General features: G+C 54.6%; 5 protein-coding genes across 5 annotated transcripts in view; all 5 read left to right on the forward strand.

Moving 5' to 3' along the window:
- Window positions 1–511: 511 nt before the first annotated feature.
- Window positions 512–3725, forward strand: QBC33DRAFT_451757 (ARM repeat-containing protein; the record flags this gene model as incomplete). The annotated part of the gene is made up of 2 exons (XM_060424622.1): window positions 512–679; window positions 747–3725. 2 exons carry the CDS (start codon window positions 512–514, stop codon window positions 3723–3725), a joined length of 3147 nt encoding a protein of 1048 aa, XP_060283258.1.
- A 1406-nt stretch (window positions 3726–5131) lies between these two features.
- QBC33DRAFT_75478 (uncharacterized protein) lies at window positions 5132–8757 on the forward strand. Its single transcript, XM_060433044.1, has 5 exons — window positions 5132–5529; window positions 5589–6234; window positions 6283–6363; window positions 6422–7155; window positions 7220–8757. Exons 1-5 carry the CDS (start codon window positions 5330–5332, stop codon window positions 8661–8663), a joined length of 3105 nt encoding a protein of 1034 aa, XP_060283259.1. The 5' UTR covers window positions 5132–5329; the 3' UTR covers window positions 8664–8757.
- Window positions 8758–11146: 2389 nt separating this feature from the next.
- Window positions 11147–13375, forward strand: QBC33DRAFT_539011 (uncharacterized protein). The gene has a single exon (XM_060427949.1). The coding sequence runs from the start codon at window positions 11552–11554 to the stop codon at window positions 13091–13093; it is 1542 nt and encodes a 513-aa protein (XP_060283260.1). The 5' UTR covers window positions 11147–11551; the 3' UTR covers window positions 13094–13375.
- Window positions 13376–17649: 4274 nt separating this feature from the next.
- On the forward strand, window positions 17650–18909 carry QBC33DRAFT_587269 (uncharacterized protein; the record flags this gene model as incomplete). Its single annotated transcript, XM_060431510.1, has 4 exons — window positions 17650–17724; window positions 17777–18006; window positions 18085–18552; window positions 18624–18909. 4 exons carry the CDS (start codon window positions 17650–17652, stop codon window positions 18907–18909), a joined length of 1059 nt encoding a protein of 352 aa, XP_060283261.1.
- Window positions 18910–19499: 590 nt separating this feature from the next.
- The window catches only part of QBC33DRAFT_587273 (arginase family protein), a 2420-nt gene continuing 1092 nt past the window's right edge, over window positions 19500–20827 (forward strand). The window contains exons 1-6 of the mRNA XM_060431511.1: window positions 19500–19814; window positions 19900–19996; window positions 20053–20159; window positions 20227–20380; window positions 20436–20481; window positions 20570–20612. Of these exons, the coding sequence (XP_060283262.1) occupies window positions 19554–19814; window positions 19900–19996; window positions 20053–20159; window positions 20227–20380; window positions 20436–20481; window positions 20570–20612 (708 nt within the window). The 5' untranslated portion in view covers window positions 19500–19553. The remainder of the gene's footprint in view (window positions 19815–19899; window positions 19997–20052; window positions 20160–20226; window positions 20381–20435; window positions 20482–20569; window positions 20613–20827) is intronic.

The raw sequence follows: 20827 nt of genomic DNA on the forward strand, positions 1-20827 counted from the left end.
TCATGCACATGCAATCCCGCAGGGCTGGTATTTATGTCTATGGGCATACTTCTTCAGGACCAGAACTTATCTTCAAGGCCCACTACAACTATAGGAGCATGTTTTCCTCTTCGAATGCATCGCGAACCTACAATGCATCCACATCAAACACCCTACGAAGCAGAAATGTAACTACGACAACTTTGCCTTTTGCGGACCAAGTGGACTGGCAAGTTTGATGCTTATGTACTCCGCAGGCTGCCAGCCATCCTCGCTGTACGGTATAGATAGATAACATGGATAAATCAATATCAATTCAAGCCATGTTTTAGGTTGATAGGCTCACGCCTTCCTTGCCCCGCGATCTACCCGCGCACCCACCAACCCACCACCATCCCACCATCCCACCAGAGCTGTACATTTCTTTGCAGATCTACCTAGCTTCATCAACTTGAGAGACAACCCGAGACAACACATCACTGGCTGTTTGTTGATTTTCCCTTCAGGCAGCCATTGTCCCCTCCTTAGCAAAATGAGTTTTGCTATCGAGGTTCCTGGCGAAGCTATCCCGCTCAGCCTGAACGAGCTTGGGCGCGCCTTGCAAGCTGCCACTTCTTCCTCGGACCATGCTCAGAGACAGTCTGCTGGCCAGCAGCTCACTGCTTGGGAATCACACAAGGACTTCTATCCTTCACTGCAGGTATGGGATCCGACAGCTAGTATCATAGTCGCGTTGTGCCTGAATCTTACTTGTGCCTTTGTCTCAGACCGCCTTTCTCGACAAATCCTTGCCCCATGAAATCCGATTTCTTGCCATCATCCTCCTCAAGAATGGCATAGAAAAATACTGGAGACTCACAGCCCCCAAAAACTCCATCAAGCCTCCCGAGAAGCACCTCATTCGTTCCCGGCTATTTCAAGGATCTGTTGATGAGGAAGACCGGGCATTTGCTCTTCACAATGCACTGGTCATTGCCAAGGTAGTCCGCATCGACTATCCCAACGACTGGCCCGATGCCCTCCAAACCTTGATCGACCTTGTTAGATCTACGAGAGGGGGAAACCAAATGCAGCTTCATGGTGCTTTGGTCATAATCCACCGCGTCGTAAAGGAGCTTAGTACGGCTCGACTACGAAGATCCCAGACAGCCCTCCAGAGTGCCACTCCAGGATTCGTCCAACTTCTTGGAGAGATTTACACGGAAAAGGCGGCATATTGGCTGGAGTTTCTGACAAAAGGCCGCGGAGACGAAGACGACGCTGATCTGGCCATGCAGAACAGCTTGATATGCCTGAAGATACTACGCCCCCTACTTATGGTCGGCTACGAGTACCCCCACCAGGATCCCACCGTGCAGCAGTTCTGGTCACTCTCTCAGTCCCAATTTGGACAGTTTCTCGGCTACGTCAGCCATGACTCCCCAATCCCTGCCCCATATCAAGATGTTGTTGGCAAGCACCTTCTCCAGTTTGCCAAGCTGCATCTCCAGATGTGCGAGACACATGCCGCCAGCTTCTCCGTCCTCCCAGACTCTATCCCTCTGGTAAGAGCGTACTGGGATCTCGTTGCGAACTTCGCAGAAGTGTTTGAGAAATCAGGAGGCATCAAACAGACCGCAGGCGAAGGCCACGGAGCCAAGTCCAAGCTAGAGGGGCCGCTCCTCGAGAGGCTAGCTCTTCGAGGCCTCTTGCTACTTAAATGCTGTATCGCAATTGTCTTCCAACCGACCCAGACCTTTAAGTACAGGAGTGTTGAGGTCAAACAGCAGGAGACCGAGGCAATAAACCGAGTGAAAACCGAGCTGCTAACAAATGACTTTGTACTTCAAGTCGTCAACGTCATCATAACTCGGCTCTTCATTTTCCGGCAGTCAGACCTCGACGCCTGGGAAGAGGATCCCGAAGAGTGGGAGGCGCAGGAGCGTGACCAAGGGCAGGCCTGGGAGTGGGAAGTACGCCCCTGCGCAGAGCGTGTCTTGATGCATCTTCTCATCCACTACAAAGATCTGCTAAGCCAACCTCTCCTCGCCTACTTCGAAGCTACTACCAACGAGGATTCCAGCATTGTGACTAAGGAGGCTGTGTATACGGCTATGGGCTGTGCTGCTGCTACCATTCATGAGCTCTTCGATTTCAATGCCTTCCTTGCTTCGACCCTGGTCCGCGATGCCCAGGTTCAGGATCCACTGGCCAAACTGCTCCGCCGCAGGATTGCCATCTTGATCAGCCAGTGGGTAACCATCAAGATTTCCTCGGCCAATCGTCCGCTGGTCTATGAGATATTCCGGCACCTTATGGATCCGAACGACAAGATCAATGATCAAGTCGTTAGGATTACAGCGGCCAGACAACTCAAACTGGTGGCTGACGACTTCGTGTTCGATGGCGCCGCCTTCCTCCCTTTCGCCGCGGACACATTCACCCGCTTGATCAACATCCTCGGGGAGGTCTCTCTCGATGAGACACGGCTAGCTATTTTGGAGACCATCCGCGTCATCGTTACTAGGATGGAAACCAGCATTTCCCAGTTTGGGGACGCGATAATGGCGCTGCTGCCCCGGCTTTGGGATTCCGCTGGCAACGAAGAATACATGATCAAACAGTCAGTCCTCGCCCTCGCGTCTGCTCTTGTGATGGCGATGAGAGGCGACTCCCAGAGATATCAAAGCTTCATGGTGCCCCTATTGGCGGAAGCCATGAATCCCGAGTCTGCCCTCCACCTTCATCTTATTGAAGAGTCGGTTGAGCTCTGGAAATCCATTTTGAATCAGAGCTCGCCACCCCTCTCCGAGGACCTGATGAAATTGGTGCAATTGGCTCTTCCTCTTCTCGAATATGATTCAGAAGTGACGGAGGGATGCATGGGAGTTGTTAAGAACTACATTATTCTTGCCCCAGAGGCAATCCTAAGGGATGATCTCCGTCGCCCGACCCTGGCAGCCGTGATAAAGGGCCTGGATTCGAGAAGCCGCAGCAGAATTGGCCTTGGCACGGAGTCGATTGAGCTGATCATCCGGATGGGCGAGTTCATTGGAGGGACGCAGGGAGTGTCGGTGGTGGTCCAGGACCTCCTCGAATTGGGTTTCCTGCGGAAAGTCATTGAAGGACTGCACGGGGCGTGGGAGGACCAGCAGAGCGTGGGACCCAAGAAGAGGGCGACGAGCCAGATCAGCAACATTCTGGAAAAGGAATACTTCACTCTGCTGGCACGCATAGCGTTGGCTGACCCCACCGTATTTGTCAACATGCTAGCAAGTTTTGGCCCTGGCAATGCTGTCCAGCCGGTCTGGGAGTGGCTGGGCTCGGCGTGGTTCTCCAACTTTGATGGCATGGCCGACATCGACCGGCAGAAGCTTTCTTGTCTCGCACTGACTCGCCTCTGCGAACTACCGCAGCCCATGCAAGATCTCGTCCTCGGCAAGCTCCAGGACTACCTCTCCATGTGGACCAGCGTGGTGATGTCGATGCAGGCAGGAACCGAGAGCGGTGCGGGCGACACACTAATTTGGGACGGAATACAAAGGTACGATTACGATACCCCCGTCGATATACTTGACCGCGAGTTCGCAGCCAAGGACCCCATCCATACGGTGCACACGTTCGACTTTGTGAGGGCGAGACTGCAGGACTTGGTACGGAGAGTCGGTGGCGAACAAGAGTTCCAGGCGCGCTGGGCGGTCAATGTGGACAAGGAGGTGCTGGTAGGGTTTCAGGGCTTGAGCGAGCCGCGGCCAGCTGAGGATTGAGCTGGAGGCCCATGTCACGAATTAAGGGAGAGACTGCGTATTGAGTCCAGTCCCTTCTTAGTATGCATAATGTATGTATGTACCTACCCAATTACGCACCGGCTGCGTTGTGTGACGGGCCCGGGACCGAAATAGACCTATCAGCCCCTCTCCCTGCATCACTCTACTGAGCACTGGATCGGTTCCTGTGGTTGTTGCCCGTTCCTGCCAGACCTCGGCCCGACCAGTAAGCCTTTCGCTACATGAACCTCTCTATACGCCACGATTCCCAACCAATTCTCCAATTTCTCAATTTCTATCTATCGTGCCTCAAAAGAGTACTGATTGATACATGTTTAATACAGGTTCGACGAGTCGAGCGACACAATCACCACAACATAACATGACGACTGAAGCCCGTCTAGCATAATTTCTCTGCGTCAACGAGCACTAGGTTGTCCGAGGACCCCCGTATGCATCCGACCCTACCGCGAAAACGAGACAATCTGAAATGGACGACTTCGGAGACCTTCACCGGAGACCTTCACCGGAGCTTACTGCAAATGTCGGGACCTGAAGCACCTTCGCGGTTACTCAGTTGAATGGTCGAATAGGGACCACACGGCATTCACCGGCAAACGAGTCGCGGTTTTATCAGGACCAAACACTGAACTGATTATCAGGACTGGCTGCGCCGGCAACAGATCTAGCAGCCCGCCGTCGACAGCCACAACCTCAGCGCTGGAACAGGATTCACGGTTACAGAGACAATGCGGTCCTTACGCTCCGACACGGTCATGCCGGCAACGACGTAATTGCGATCCAGTACTTTAGGCTGCATCGAGACCATACGGAACGCCATACCATACGAGACCGCCATCTAAGACCGCCATCTATATCGTCTGCTTACGAAGCAAGACTCGATCCCCATCAGTGTCTGACGATTCATTTGCAGACGGCCGATACCGCCGGCTGAGTCAAGTAAAATGGCGCTAATGATTCATTACCCCAAACACGTGATCGGTGCGGGGTGCACTTTTTACCCGCGGCAAAGCTATTGCCGAGGTAGTTCATTGCCGGCAATGGAGGTTGAAGAACGACGACGACGACTCCTAAGAACATGGGACGGCAGCGATGAACGGGGGTTTTCCACAGAGCAACGTGAAGCAGAAATACCAAATACTTGCCATCAGAAAGAAGAACCCATATCCTCAATTATATCAAGATAAGGTCCACCTCGATGCTGCGTACTCCATCCTAAGGACCTTGCCAAGCAAGCCCCTTGGACTGGATTCCCCAGCCTATGGGCCCTCCCGTGGGGTGTGGAGGAATAGCTAGTTCTGCGATGCCAATCCACTTTCCTTGCCAGTCGTGGCTAGACCTGTGAACTAGCTCTGAGCCTCTGACCAACCCTGGGGAAAGCTCGTGGACAGTGGCCAAATACGTCTGCCCTGTCCTGCCCATCCCCCGCATTTTATCTTTCTCCAACTTCTCGTCTTCAGACCCCTCATCCCCATATCTTATTTTCTCTCATCCCTTCTCATTCCCATCCTTCCTTCCACCCGCCTTTCCCCCTGCTGTGACCCAGGCCGTCGTGGAAGTCCAAGTATTGCAGCACAGGCACAATGGCTTCAAGTACTGCCGTTACGGAGACAACGGACCCCAAGCCCAAAGCCGCCAACAAGGTCCGCAAGAGAGCGCCAAAGGCCTGCTTGTCCTGCCGGGCGAGGAAGGTTCGGTGCGATGTCTCACAGCGGGGTCGACCTTGTATGAACTGCTACCTCGATAGCGAGACATGCGTGGTAACAGGACGGGCCTCGAGATTGTGAGTTGGTGGGACTTTGGACTATGAGAGTTGCACGCACTTACACCCACCCGTTGTAGCCGCAGGACACAACGCGATAACCCTGAAAACGTCCAGGCAGCATTCCCTCCGTATGCCCCGGACAACATCCACCACGCTCCTACGGCAGAGGAGATTGTCAAATCGAGGGCTACTGGCAAACCTGTGCCTGACAAAGACAATGCTTCTCACACGCCTGAGAATGTCGGCCATCGAGCCGAGCCTCTGGCCACCCCAGGACCCAGTGTAGAAAGGCCAGTGACGGCCCAGAGTCAACCACAGTCACAGTATAACAGCCAATTGCTCAACGGACAGCCCCGGCCTCATCCGATCGCACGCCCGAATCCATATATAGCTGCGTCATTGCCTTCGCCGTCATCACAGCAGCCCCTTCAGCTGAACTCCGATATCGTCTACTCATATTACCCCTTCCTCAGTGTCAGCAACCTCCCCAACATGTTCCCACAAGACGTCAACTATCTTGAGCTACAAGGCTGCTTTAGAGTACCTACTAAAGCAATATTGGACGAATTTGTCCAGCAATACTTCTTGCATGTCCACCCACTCCTCCCACTGTTCAACGAAGGAGATTTCTGGGATATCTATTGCCAGGAAGGCCCTGTCGCGGCCTCCGGCCAGCGAATCTCACTACTTGCGTTCCAATCTCTAATCTTCGCGTCATGCAATGTATGTCACCCTGATCCATATCGTCCGACAGTGCTGACAGAATCGAAGTTTGTATCACGCAACAGCATCAAGGCATTAGGGTTTACAAGCATCCGTACTGCGAGAGCGGCCTTGTATAGGCGAGCTAAGGTAAGATACTTTCAGTGAAAGTCGGCCCCTCTCGGCCACCTCGCTTACAGTCCGGCAGCTGCTCTACGATTTAGAGAGCGAGTCCTCTCCTATCTGCATCGCACAAGCGGGCCTTCTCCTCTCCTTCTGGTCGCCCTTGTCCGGCTCAGGAGCCCGGAAACCCAATTCGACGTGGCTCAGCATCGCCATCCACCACGCCAGAGCCGCCGAGGCACACCGTTACTCATCATTCACATCGTCGGCACCGTCCGGGCCGAACGCTGTCCCTGTTACCCAGCTGAAGAGGCAAAACACCCTCAAGCGCATATGGTGGTGCTGCGTCATCCGAGACCGCGTCCTTCCGCTATGCATGCGCCGGGGCATCCAGATCACCCGGGCCCACTTCGACTTTGACGGAAACAGCCCCCTTGGCGCCGCAGACATGGCCGACGAGGTCGACCGCTCCAAGGTCTACAATTCCGGCACAAAGCGCGCCCTCATCGAGATTATGGCTCAGGTGATCGACCTGTGCGTTTTACTGACCGACATGCTTGTGCTCGTCTATCCCTTGGATGACACCCCTGGCTGGGGGAAGATGATGGGGCCGAACGAGATGGAGAGAGTGAGAGAAGCGAAGTTTGCCCTGCGGAGATGGTATAAGGGGGCAACCCTGAAATTTCCAATGTTTGGCGGAGGCAGTGGCGCAAGAAGGAGTAGCAATATGGGTTCTGACTCCGGCGTTGTGGGAGGCGGGAGGGAGTTCTATCATGATTCGGTTATCCTTTACACCAATTTGATGTACATGTATTACCAGTAAGTATTTTGCCCCCTTCTAGCCCCTAAAACCCTTCGGAGTAGGGGTGCTAACGTTTGGCAGCTCCTGCCGAGTTGCCCTCTGTCACCACGAGGTCCTCCATCTCGCGATTGCATCCACGCAACCAAACGATGGAATCACCAGAGACGTCTCCACCATCTACGAGAACCGCCACGAACTTCAAGATGCTGCTTCTGGCGTTACCGAGTGCCTCAAGGAGCTGATTCAGCTTCGCCTGGCCCGCTGGCTACCCATCAGCGCAGTTGCATGTACGGCACTGCCCCTGGTCCTCCACATCCTAGATGTGAAGCTGTCGTCTCCAAGACCAGGCAGCAATGACGCTAGTGGCGACGCATACAGCCAATCTTCGCTCAAACAGCACCGCCTCAATATCCTCATCGAGGCGATGAAGACGTACCAGCCACAGTACGACGGGGTCGATTGGATCAGCGAGACGACCAGGCACATCATCAACCTGGCACAGCTAGACGCCCCTCCCGAGACAGCCGCAGCCGGGTCTGGCGACGCCAATGCCGACGGCAGTGGCAACGGCACCAGCAACGGCAACGGCAACGGCACGGTCTGCGACTGGACCGACATCCTAACAAGCCACCCCAGCCTGTACCTCCGCTTGGCGCTGACGATGGACCTGTCCCTGAGCAAAGACCGCATACCGGAGGAGGGCGACTTCCCCGCAAGCCTGCGCGGGCTGTTCACGGGCGGCTTCCACCCGCTCCAGCTCATCTTCGGGGCCAAGGAACGCGAGGCGCAGAAGCAGAGGCAGATGCTGAGGCCGATCCCGGGCTCGCTGTCGTCCATGTCGGCGGCAGGCGGCCCGTCGAACGGCTACAGGACGCCCGGGCCGGGGGCTGCGAGAGGCGGAGGCGTCGCCCCGCCGCGCATGATGAAGGAGTTCCTGGCCGGCGACCAGATGCTGAGCTTTGGCATGCAGATGGGCATCGACATGGAGCTGGACGACACGGCCATGGCGGGCATGTGCAGGACCGAGGGGCTCCCGGACTCGGACCTGGACTCGGAATCGGACTCGCAGTCACAGTCGCACTCGGACGACGACGACGACGGCCAGTCTGGGCGATCGGCCGCCGCGACCAGTGATGATGGTGGCGGGTGCGCCGCCGCCTCTCCGGGCGGCCTGGCCCACGGCGCCGAGGACGGCCACCATCAGCACCAGCACCAGCACCAGCACCAGCAGCCGGCCTTCCAGCCCTTCACGGCCGAGGAGATGGACGGGCTGGAGGCGCACGTGCTCGACGTCTTCATGCTGCACAACGAGTCGCCCGCCAGCTACGACGGCAGCGGTGGCAGCCACCACCTCAAGGGCGCGACGGCGGAGCTGTTCGGCGACGCCCTCGGGCAGGACACGGCGGGGGAGTGGATGGAGCAGGCGTGGGCCGACGAGGGGAGGAGGAGGGAGGGGGCCGCGGACGACGGGGAGACGGCTAGGGCGCTGTTGGACGCCATGAAGGGCGGGGAAATTCTGGCGTGAGGTGAGGGGGGGTGCACATTGTAGGAACTGAGGGGTAGTGGTACGCGTGTACCGCTCGGGGATGTCTCACCTTTTTGGGAGGGCTGTGGCTTGTTTGCGCATGATTGCGTGGTGTTGGGTCGGAGTTGGGTTGGATACAAGTGCGTGTGAGATCGGAGCGAATAGGAAAGGGCTAAAAGTAATAAGGGTCACATGAACGTTTGTTGGTGTAAGCCTGTGGCTTGTTTGCGCATGATTGCGTGGTGTTGGGTCGGAGTTGGGTTGGATACAAGTGCGTGTGAGATCGGAGCGAATAGGAAAGGGCTAAAAGTAATAAGGGTCACATGAACGTTTGTTGGTGTAAGCCTCCAATAAGCCGTCACTTCGTCACGTCGCCACATCGTCACAGATGCCTATCGGGGTATAATCTCTCAATGTTATCCATATACAGCCATGCGATCGTCGTCTTCGGCCATTAGAAGTACCTGTGTGCCCGGTTGTCGGCGGGAACTGCTCGGGCCGATGGTGACGGAGTTGCTTTTCACGCTAAGTGGCTAGGTTGGTTGGTTCCAAAGTCTAATTTGCCTTGTGTCGGGTTGACTTGATGCCGAGCTAGGCAGGCCTATCTGGGTCGGCCAGGCAGTCACGATTCGCATTTGGGTGGAGGTGGCAGTGGTAGTTGACGAGCGTCAAGGGTCCATCCTGCCCAGGGTTTAGAGGTTAGCACACTTGAGCGCTGTACGCGCTTGGGCTAGCCGTGAAATTCAGACTTGGCAGCCCATGGGGTTGAGGTGAGTAAGAGAATTTATATGTCTAATACTACTCTGTTTTGGGTGGTCGACATATCGTGGCTTTGCGCAGCAAACAGGCCGAAAGAAATGGCCCTGCAGTCTCCCATGGTATGTACTCTTGGCATCTTTGGCTAGTGAGTAGTATTAGTGTAGAGGCAGTGCATAGCTTAAGAGGCGAGAGATCAGCGCGTCACCACGGGAGGAACAAGATCTGAACCAGAAGAGGCATGGAATGCACAGATGCAGTGATGCAGGAAAAGCAATTACAATACCCAACGATGTGATGGCTACAAACTCCAGATCTATTTTGCAGCCATTTTCAACGGAGTTTAGAGGTGATTTCGAAACGTGGTGGATGTGTTAGCGAATGATGGCGGTCGAAGGAACGGTCTTTCAAGGGTCCTGAAATAAAGCAAATTAGTGGGTCTGCCATCACATGACTGGTCCCGGCAGTCTGGTACCACGCCAAATTCTGCAGCATGAATGGCTAAAATGACTCCACGTCACTTCGTTACCAAAATGTCGGGTCTATAAGTGGAGACATTTCCAAAATATGCGCCTCTGGTTGGTCAAACATGCCCAAACACGCTGTTCTGCTTTTGGGAAAGTATCGCGACAAGCCCTAGGGAAGTGTCCATACATATCCATCCCACACGCGCTGCCCCGAATGCGGTACGACCGCTGCCGGTAGGGTTGTTAGTTCTATTCTTCGACCAGGAATCCGCGTCATAAGTTTCCGGTCGCCAGGGAAGCTCTCAAACCGCAGGAAGAACCTGGAACATTGGAAGAGGCGAGTCATAAATTGGCTTCTGAAATGCAGTAGGTTTGCAGCATTAGGTGAGATATGAGGAATTACGGTACCTGACTAGCAAATCCCCGAGATGTACAGTGTATTAGGTTCCATATCACCGAGTGTGCGACACGCGCAAGGTCCCTCGGTGGCGGTTGTCTTCCCAGTGCAATTTCCAGGGAACGGATTCACGCCCGGATCCCCCGGGAATCCTCGTTCCCCCACGATCGGCGGGGGATGTTAGTTCTATGGATACGTACGCAGTATGCTTTTCTATTTCTCCCTGCCGCCGAAGGACTGTAAATTTCGATGCTGCAGGAAATGAAGGTAGGCGCTGGACAACCCTGCGCGCTTCATTCTCCAACCGAAAGTGGCTCGGTTGGGAGTGCCTGCATGAAGGCTGCAGCGAGCAGTCGAGAAAAAAGTTTCGGCATATCGAATGTGACCAGTCGCCACGGCAAAGAGATCGTCCACCCGTGCGAGTCTCAGGTCCATCATTCATTCATCCAGGGTGGCTTCAACTTGAGTCCCTGAACCTCATTCAATCTACAATACTGCATTCCTGTCGCCATCCTTTTTGCCTTTTTTATTCTCCATAATGTATCAGCTAGTTATCAGAGATTTATAGAGACTCCAAAACTTATAGTATACTTATATACCCTCCCTACCTGTCAGAGTGACACAATGGCCGCCTTCAGCCGGATGTCATTCTGCATGCCACACATGGAGGGCAGTGCCAATCAGCCCCTGGCGATGGAAGGATCGAGCCAGTCCTGATCCCCGAAAGCAGGCAATCCTGCGTCTGAGCCAACCCGGATAAGCTCCGGCCAATGGACCCTCGAGTGTTATAATATTTTATTTAGATACTTTGACCGTGCCCTCATGGCACAACCCTGCCCCTGGAAATCCTCCGCGGTCCACCCCCCCTCCAAAACCCACCTCGCTGAACGGCGCTTTCACTGCCAATCCCAGTGGCGATATTGTCTCCATTATTGCCCTGCAACGTCCGGTATCCTGAGCCTGAACATGGGGCATGGCGGCTTGACAGCGGTCGCGTTGTCGATCGAAGCCGACCAACAACACATTAGGCGAGTTTGTACGACCGTTGTTGGCGCTTTGCCATCATGGAGGGCCTTCCTCTCTTCTGTCCCTGTCTGGCAACCTTGGTGATCATATCCGCCAACCATTTCCTCTCATGGTTGAGTGTTGGCGGCATTACCGGTGTTGGTGTCATTTCTGATGTTTCCGGCATTGTATAAAGAAGCCTCCTGCACCTGCCTTTGAAGAGAGGAAGAAAAGGCATCCTGCCCTGAAAATAGTCCTTCGAAATGGCACTCAAAATGGCTCCGGCGTCTGTTGACTACCCTCATCCCCTTCCAAAATCTTCGTACCCGCTTCCTTACACTCATCAGTTTGTGTCATATCTACCTTCGATTCCATCTGATCTTCCCATAACTCTTCCCCCGCTGGCCATAAACTGGCCGTCTCAGTGCAGTCTTTCGCCCCCCTGGGAAAGTTTACCTCTTCCACGACATGGGCATCTACCATCCCCACCTCCTTCACACGGCTCCCGAAGCCTATCGCCACAAAGCGTGGCCCGTTGGACCGATGATAGAAAGAGGTCCACGCCCCAACGCAGGCCGCCATCCGCATCCTCGACTTCGGCCTCATGGCTCTCTCCTCGGCAATATACTTTGACCCCTCCCCCGAGCCTTGCCGACACATCATCAACCTTTGACTGCTCCCATAGCATGTTCCTACCAAGAGCTGGTGGTCTACAATACCCTGAGCAATCCCCATACATGCCATATCACGCCGGCGCCAGCGTCATGGGTTTAGCCCAACCATTTCCACATCCACTCCCCAGACCAACCTCGGCACTGCCTACAGCACCATATCCTTTCCCGCCCAACCGTATGGGCTTCCCGTCTATCTTCGTTCCCGCAGCCGCCTCTTCGCATCATTTCCTATGCCAGCCTCCATATCACTCATGTCAGATGCCCCGCGGCTCTTCCTATCCATGTGAGACTACCAAATGGTTAGACTTGCTAGCGCAGCTCCGCCGCTTGCCACGCGAGGTCCTCTGTCGGATCAGCGGATATGTCGACTACGAGAGACTCATATGCCTCTACCAACTCAACAAGTTCATGAGGGACAACATTGACATACAACAAGCACCTTACGACTCAAAGGTGGCCTTCGTCGCATTCGCTGAGGCTAGATTTCCAAAGCACTGGCCAAAGCAGAAGCGGAAGAACCCAAAGTCTGCCCCGGAAACTCAAGGCCCGGCTGGCTTGGTAAACCCCAGAGGTGACGCGGAAGGAGGAGGCACAGGGAGGGGTGAAGGTCCGAACAAGAGGCAAAGGAGTAGCAAGTGCGATACCCCTGAGAATCCTGACGGGGAAAAGGACGTGGAGAGCGTTCATAATCCTGGCAATTTTGGCTGCTACCTCGACTGCTTCAAGATCCTTGACGCCGAAAACTTTGAGAGCTTCCAATGGACAACTCGAGATGTCCAAACCACTCCCTCTTCCGAAAAGCCGCGATCCAGCACCTTGAGTGAGCCCCTCACAAACCGACTCCCCTTTCAGCGCTCGTCGCCCACCGGCCGCTGCACTCCCACCAGACCAGCCACGCGTCCTACCACGCCCGCGCCCGCACGACGGCCCTCAGGGCAGAACACACCCCAGCCGCGACGGTACTGCATCAAGTGCGGTGTCAAGCATGGGTATTACAAACCTGGGGAGTACATAGTGCGTCGTGCGGGCGAGAGAGTCTGGGTCTGCACCTGCCTCCGGATCCATGAGTACGGGACCATCACTTGCGGAGGTTGTGGCTCATACTGCCCGTTCTCTCCTAGCGACCGTTGATGTCGCCCGGGCCGGCTACGCCAGAACATTCTCTCTCCTATGTTATCTTTCCTTGGGTACCATCCACACTTGTCTTTTTTGCGGACCTGATACCTGGGGCTGGTCGATTTCTCTTTGGGTTATGGGGCGCAGGGGTAATTTGCATGCCTCAAACAATTTTTATGGCACTGGCGCTCTTCACGCTCTCTGTCCTCTGTGGGGTCAAACCTAATATCGCGAGGACGAGGGCACTATCTAGATTGTCCTTTGCGCGGCGCAGCAATGCAGGTTACGCAGGAATAGGTTCGGGGGTTGGCTTTGAACGTATCTCCTATCGCGGGTGTTTTGCCAAATATTGTAAAGTAATGATACATCGGACTTCACCCAAAAATCTTGGAACCAACCAGTCGGTGCTTTGCTGAGCGGCTGCCCTCCTCCATCAGTGTCCATCTACACTGCCAACCAGCAGCAGTGCCGTGATCTTGAGATGCAGGCGCACGTAACATCTGCAATCATCCCCCAGTGGAGAACAACGGCCAACAGGGGGCGTGTATTTGATCCCAGTGGCTGTATGATGGCTTTGAGGCTGCTTCTTGCCGTTGTAACCGCCAGGTTGTCCTATTTGTGGATGGACGGATGGATCCCTTCCTCCCCTCCTTGAAATCAACCCGGTCCTACTTGTTTGGCTGGCTAATATGAGCCCACAGGACGAGAGATGACGACCTCGTCATCGCTTCGCAATCCCGTCGATAATTTACGTGTCAAGCTCGTCGCGATCGATTTCTTGGCTCGGCGCTTACCAATTCAATGCCAACGTTTCTGTGGATCAGACGTTTTATCAAACGGTGCTTGCCAGTGGGGCCTGCGCTGTGGGTACCCGTCCAAAAGGGGACCTCCCTGCAGGAGGTCGGCGACTCTACCAGACTGTCGGGTCGCTCGCCATTGGCTGACGCGCCTTGTAACTTTGACCCAGCCCTTGTTTCTTCGCGTTCTCTTCCGCGGCGTGGAGAATTGGAGCGGCCTGCGAATGAGAGAGCAATTACGTGCCGACTTATCAACTAGTACCATGCATGATACTGGGGCAATGTTTCATTGCGAGCTGATGGCGATGCTCAGATGCCAAGAGTACTCAGAGTACCCAGAGCGAGTACCCCCCGTCTTGTCACAGTGACATGTCCCATGCTACATGCCTAAAAGTAGCCCTAGGAAACTAAATAAGTTAAGCGCTGGACATGAGAGACTAGCGCGTCAAGGATGGGCCTACTCAGCACGATCATGGGCCTTCGATCAAGCGCATCTCATCTGTCAAAGAAAGCTAACTCCATTTCGTATTCAAGGTTTCAAGGACCCCTTTTCGGCGCCCCAACGGCTTCCAAGGACCAGCCCCCATTAAGAAGACCCCAGTTAATAAGCCCCGGCCGTCCCATTTGACTACCATCAGAACGCGCGCGATATATTGCAGGCTTTATATGAGGCGCTCCCGACTGCCGAGTTCTCGCGGCCGAGAAAATCTCGGCCCTGGCTCATCTCCCCCAATTCCGCCGGCGGTCCTCGGGACCGGTGCCATCCCGAGTCCACGCCGACAGGACCGATCGCCCCCTGTTCGCAAATTGACTTCCTGACAACCTTCTTTGGAGGGGCCGTGACTCTCGCTTACACTAAGACGAAAAGTGTGGCAGGGCTGACGAGGAACAGGGAATGCCGAAACCTTGTTGTTTGCGCCCGAGATCTGCCACCCTGGCCTATCCTTTCCCTGATTCTCCGCGGCAGCACGCCGGGATGGATCGACATCGAGCTAGGGCAGCGCCACTGGACGGCGGGGTATTGCGCTAGTGTATGGTTGAGTTCCGCCGCTTCTGTCAGATCTACGTGCAAGTCTAGATTTCCCCTAGTCTTATAGCGCCTTACTTCATAAAGCGTATGTCATAGGCCATCATGGGAGACAATGGGCAGGAAGTGCAGAAAGGTCGCAGGGGGGAGCTTGATGGCCAACGCCTGGGATGGTGGCAGTAACCACTATGGCCAGTGGGTGGGGAGTGAGGGCATCGTGTTTACACCCCTTCAGCCTGCCACAACCCCCAATCGCAAGGTCTAATACAACATTGTGCTGATCATGAGGACTCAAGTAATTTGTAAAAGGCGAACCTAATGGGGTCATCATTTAGTAGATCGCCGAGTCGTGAACTACGGGAAGCCACGGTCTACTCCCTAACGATCAACGAGTCAAGAGGGAGTGTCGATGGACCAATACTGACAAGCGAACCTCCCTTGATATGGGTTCGTACAGCATGTGCAACTAAAGAACGTTCCCTTCTCCCCCCCCCACCCGGCCTCTACCGTGCGACCTTATGGAGAAGGAACCCCCTTGGGTCGAAATTCATCGGAGGTCTAGATCAGCAAGTCAGCACCAACACAATCGCCCGGTGGAAGGCGGGGAGGGGAAGAGGAAGATATCCAGGGCAGGCCTGCTTGTGACCAACACGGTACTGGTGCAATAACACGTCAAAAGCTCATTGGGGGGTTTCTGCGCTTTCGTCTCTGGGGTAATTACTGTGTCGACTGTTGGAGATGGTGGTTACTGTCCACCAGAGCCCGGCAGAACGCCTTCCTCGACATGCCAAGTACGGCACTCTAGAACAGGTACTGTCGATGATGTCCCCCATTTGAGGTACGTGATGGGGAGAGTGATGGTGTGGGCATCAAGAGCTGAGGGAGTGGCTGGCCAGACTGTTAATTGACCATTGGCGTCACAGCCTCCAACCCTATTTTGCGAAGCGCTTAACTCAGGCAGTTGCAGTTTGTCATTGATAGAGCCTTCCCAACAGTGTCGAGTTTGCAAGGTATATCCAGTTGTAATTTGACTTTGGTAATTTTCGTCCAAGAGATCACATCACCATTCGTCAAAGGGTCACTCCCCCTACCTCAGCTCTGACGTCCTGCAATGCGGCTCTATTGCTCAACTTCGCTCTGTTATTGCTTGGGAATGATGTTTTTCTTGTTGTATCCCATTATTTACGGGCGAGGTCATTCTTTCCCTCGCAACCCTAATGCACACAAGGTTTGGCAGGGAGTGACGGGTGTTGTTTTGGCACCTGATACTTACCCCTGAATCCCCCTTTAGCCGCCCTCTTGACAACATTGAGCTAACACTATTTATCAGGGAATCCCGTCATGGCCGTCTCCTAGGTTATATTTTGTGGTTACTAGTCTCAAAGTCTGCGACGAATTTCTTAGAAACTGCTACACCGCTCTCCGCATTTTTACACCGAATCCTACAGGATGCTGAAGGGCAAGGGCAGAACAAGTCTGGTGGGAAATATAAGGAGCTATTGCCAACCTCCAAGCAGAGAGTGCCTCTCTTATATGCTGGATCTGAGTGGTGGTTCCACCGCAAGAGAAAAAAGGGGAATCTGGAGTTAAAGTACTCTGTTTGCCAGGAGTGGGGGCGGCCGAAGGTATCAGAGAGCGTCCAAGCAAACAAACAATGCTCTGAGACACAATACTTTAGCAGAAATGCCTTGATTGCTGAAAGGAAATTAGGTAAACCCCATCTCTTTTAAGGCTGGCTTTCTTTCAAGAAGGTCGAGATATCTCTCACACTGCCCTGGTCTACAGTGGAGGAAAGGGCTCAACTGTTTGGACCAGTTTCCTCCCAGGCTGACAAGGCACCCAATAGCACCCTCAGTCAACGGATAGATAGAAAGTTGTCCAGCTTTAGCCATCCCTCCATGCACTATGCTTTTCTGGAGAACGTGGGAAATAAAATGCAGAGTCACAACCGCCTATAGTTCTTCCAAAACCTCTTATTCCGATCACCAGTCTCACCACCTCACACCTTGGCCACAAAGGGCCACTCGTTTTTATTGTCGTCAAATAGATAGAAGCTCTATTTCTCTCAACTAGACCACTTCAGTGAAGTGAATTGAGCTGGCCATTCTGGTTATCCTGGTCAGACAAGTGAATTACAGTACCCGACTAGCAAGCCGGAAGGTGACCTGGATCTAGTCTTTCTCTGCGTCGATCCTGCCTCCAAAGCCCAATATCCCTTCCACAATCCTCCGCACGTCAACGATATTGCCCAATTTCCTTCCCCAGCTCCCGGCTCCCAGCTCCCAGCTCCCAGTCACCCACTTCACCTCCCACCAGCTTCATATTCCTTCTGAGTTGCCATTCTCCCCACGCCTTCTTCAATAGGTAGCTAGCTTTCTCAAAATTTGGCTGCTCTTGTGTTGTCTTGCGAGGTTCGTTCTTTCCCCTGACGACGTCCTCATAGTCTCGGCAGGAGCTGGTTGTCCTCCAACTAACTCTCGTACAGCTACAAATTTCCTTAAGGTTACCTGCTGCTACAAACCCAGACACTGACCGGACTCCTGGTCGGGTCAGCACTTCAAGGCTCTACACTGTGAGTGGAAGCAAGGCCTCAACTTGCCCACACAAAGGTTGACACTCTGCCTGGAACAGTTGGAATACATCCCAATATAATCAAGGCATTATCCCATACCAAAATCTTTAGCCAATACTAGGGCAGCAGAAGATACTGGACGAATTGAACATATTGTGCTCTTTCGCTTTCCAACATGCCAGAGACTTCGACAGAACCGTCCTCGCTAGAAGCACCCCCATTCGCTCTTCTCCCATTCTTCCGCCCCGAGGTTAGCCTTCCCATGAGCATTGACATGAAGAAAAGACTAACATCTCATGGAGAACCTTGCCAAGTGTTTCATTCTCCGTGAGACCGACGAGCCATATCAAAAGCTGGCTGATGCCCTGGGTACTTCCGCCGCCATAAAGGGTGGCACTGGAATCGAGACCCCCGGCGACTCCGGGGATGAAAAGGGAGTCGGGACAGGGTTGCTCCGAAAGCACCAGCCTTTGTTGGATGGTTTGGAGGACCATCACTTTGAAGGGAATGTGAGCCCGCAGGCGTTGCCACAGTAAGTCATCGTTTCTCATGCGAAGACTGAAAGGAAATGATGCGAGCCTTATAGGGTCTCTAAGTATGTCTGCGGTAGTGAGCTTACAGAGACGACCTTTGTGATGGGTGCTTCTCCATGCACTACCGAGTGTGCGGAGGCTGATGCTATCCAGGGTATGCCGCCCCCAATCCCAAGTCCAGTGGGCTCCATCGCAGACCCTATCCACACCCAAGCTCGGGAAGCGGAGGTGGAAGGCCCCTCTCCGGTCGCTCCTCCCAACTCACCTGCCGACAAGCCAGATGAGGCCAGCCGGGTGATATTCCGGAACGAATTCTTCGAGGTCAGGCCATCGTCCCTGCTCGGGTTCGGCGCGTTTGCCGTGAAGGAGCTGAAGTACGGCGACTGCATCCTCACCGAACGCCCGCTGATGCGAACGACTGGCATGGGACTGTTCAAGGACTTTGACGACCTTGACGAGGAGGACAAGCAGATATATATGAGCCTCCATGGGTTCTCGATCAAGAAGGACGCCCACGTGGTCGAGAAGATACTCCGGGCAAACAGGCAAGTGGCCCGGCCATTTTGGCAAGGGATGGTCCATGGTCATCCGAACGAAGCTGACAGGAGAGACACAGCTTCGCAGTGCCGGGCGGGGTGGCGGTCTTTGCCGTGGCGTCCAGGTTCAACCACGCGTGCAGGTCGGTTCGCAATGTTCTCTTCGCATTTGACAGCGAGCACGAAGTGCTCAAGCTCACCGCTGCCGAGGAGAAGATCGCGGCGGGTACCGAGCTATTCATTAACTACGGCGCAGAGCCCGAGGACCTCTATCGCGTGTGGGGGTTCCAATGTTCCTGTGGAGGCTGCAGCCCCATTTTGGCCCGGGAGGTTTGCATCGTCTCAGAGGAGACCTGGTCGGGTTGATGGTTGGTTGTTCATGGCTTTCGTGGCGGCCCGTGGGGGACCTAGAAGCGTCTTTCCCCAGCCATGTTGGGCTTTAGTCTTTGGCCATAGCCAGGGCTGATAAACAAGGAGGATGAGGTATTACGGGGATAATGATAATGACAATAGAAAAAAAAATAGAACGGTATGGTCGGGGTGGCGTTCCTAGCTTGCTACTTTCTCGAGTTTGCGTTGATTCCCCCCTAATTACGACAGTCACTCCCACATACTGTAACACTCACAACCCTCCTACTGATACCCCGAGCGAGGCAAAGGAGCCAGCGCTGGTCAATCCTTCTTGTCCGGCTCGGTATCTGGCAGTTATTGAAGTTCTATTCTTATATACTTCGGCAACCAGTGGTCGTGGACTTCTACAGCTGATGGACATTACCCCTGGATGGTGCTTTTGAGAGCTTTGAGCACCTCTGGGGACCTACTTTGTATTGCTTCGGTCACCGTCAGATATACTAACGGCATTGGCGCCGCACTACTTGTGTTAATCATCTAGGTATGTTGTGTCAAGGCAATTAGAGTTAGGTCACGCGGGGTTTCTGATCTCTCGCAACCGCCAAGGTAAATGGGATTATTCAACACGTTCCGCAGAACTGTAAAAAGGATACATCAGAATGAGAGGTGCCAGCTTTACTCTTGTCGTCATCGGCGGGGTGGCCGCTGCCTGGGAATTCCCACGCCTTGCGCTCTCGCCGGGGAACGTCCAGCACCCCTTCTCGCTGGATGACGATGATGGGGACGTTGATATTGTCACGGGCAGCCAGTTCAGTGGACTGAAGACGTTTGCAAACTTGCCATACGTGAATTGCTTCTCGGATGAAGAGGCCGAAAACAAGAAATACGACATCGCTATATTGGGTGCTCCTTTTGACACCGTGAGTGTACCCTCTCGCAAACGCCACAGGGCTCCTTTCCTCTGGACGCACATGACTGACGTGGACTTGTGTCGGTGGCCGATAGTCCGTCACCGCGAGACCGGGGGCTCGGTACGGACCGACCGGGATCAGGACCGGCAGCCAGAGGATATACCCGGACGGAGCCTGGAGTGTCTACACAGGTTTAAGTCTTCTAATTTCCCTCCACAGACCCCTGTTCCTGACCGGGCTGAAAAAGGAGAGAATGTCCTCAACTCCTGGGCGACCATTGTAGACTGCGGAGACGCGCCCCTGACCTGGCTGGACAACAACGTTGCCTTCAGGCAGCTGGACAAGCCGCACAAGGTTTTGTTCCCCACCATCCGCACTCTAGATTCCGATACACCATCTTCTGAGACCCGAAACCTTTTAGGTCATCTCCGGCCGCAAGGCTTCGAACTACAGCGTCTCCGCGACGCCGAGGATCCTCACATTGGGAGGTGATCACACGACGACCCTTTCGGCCCTGAGATCCACCCATGAGCGGTGGGACCCGGTGTCTGTGATCCATTTCGATAGCCACATCGGTAAAGAGGGACACTTCTCACCTTTCTGGCCGTGAACAGAACTCACAAGGAGCAGATACATGGGACCCGGCGGTCCTGGGCGGAGGTATCTCCGACTACGCGTGAGTGAGGCAAATCCCCCCCCTGTAATGGGCGTGGGGAGCAGTTCAAGAAGGATTAACACCAACCAAACCCCGTGGGGAAGAAAAGGGGCGTCAACCATGGAACGTTCCTCCACATCGCCCACGAAGAGGTACGTTGACTCGGCCTACCCCTACTCCATCCCAGCAGTACCCCCAGCGCGGCGGGGGGGGGGGGGGGGGGGGGGGGGGGGGGGGGGGGCGGGGCCGGGGGGGGGGGGGGGGGGGGGGGGGGGGGGCGGGGGGGGGGGGGCCGCCGGCCGCGGGGGAGGCCGGGGGTTGGGCATCCTGCTGTCTGCGCAGGCTGGATCGGCTGCCCCTGCTGGCT

The sequence above is a fragment of the Phialemonium atrogriseum genome, assembly GCF_030411735.1.
Source record: "Phialemonium atrogriseum strain 8032-3 unplaced genomic scaffold QBC33scaffold_13, whole genome shotgun sequence".
In the NCBI taxonomy this organism is placed as follows: domain Eukaryota; kingdom Fungi; phylum Ascomycota; class Sordariomycetes; order Cephalothecales; family Cephalothecaceae; genus Phialemonium; species Phialemonium atrogriseum.

What these genes read in the sequence shown, in the direction of transcription:
- QBC33DRAFT_75478 (XM_060433044.1), top strand. Translation starts at nt 5,330, where the DNA reads ATGGCTTCAAGTACTGCCGTTACGGAGACAACGGACCCCAAGCCCAAA. An exon ending in ACAGGACGGGCCTCGAGATT is followed by an intron (nt 5,530 to 5,588) that starts GTGAGTTGGTGG and finishes CACCCGTTGTAG; the next exon opens with CCGCAGGACACAACGCGATA. An exon ending in TAATCTTCGCGTCATGCAAT is followed by an intron (nt 6,235 to 6,282) that starts GTATGTCACCCT and finishes ACAGAATCGAAG; the next exon opens with TTTGTATCACGCAACAGCAT.
- QBC33DRAFT_539011 (XM_060427949.1), top strand. Translation starts at nt 11,552, where the DNA reads ATGGCACTCAAAATGGCTCCGGCGTCTGTTGACTACCCTCATCCCCTT.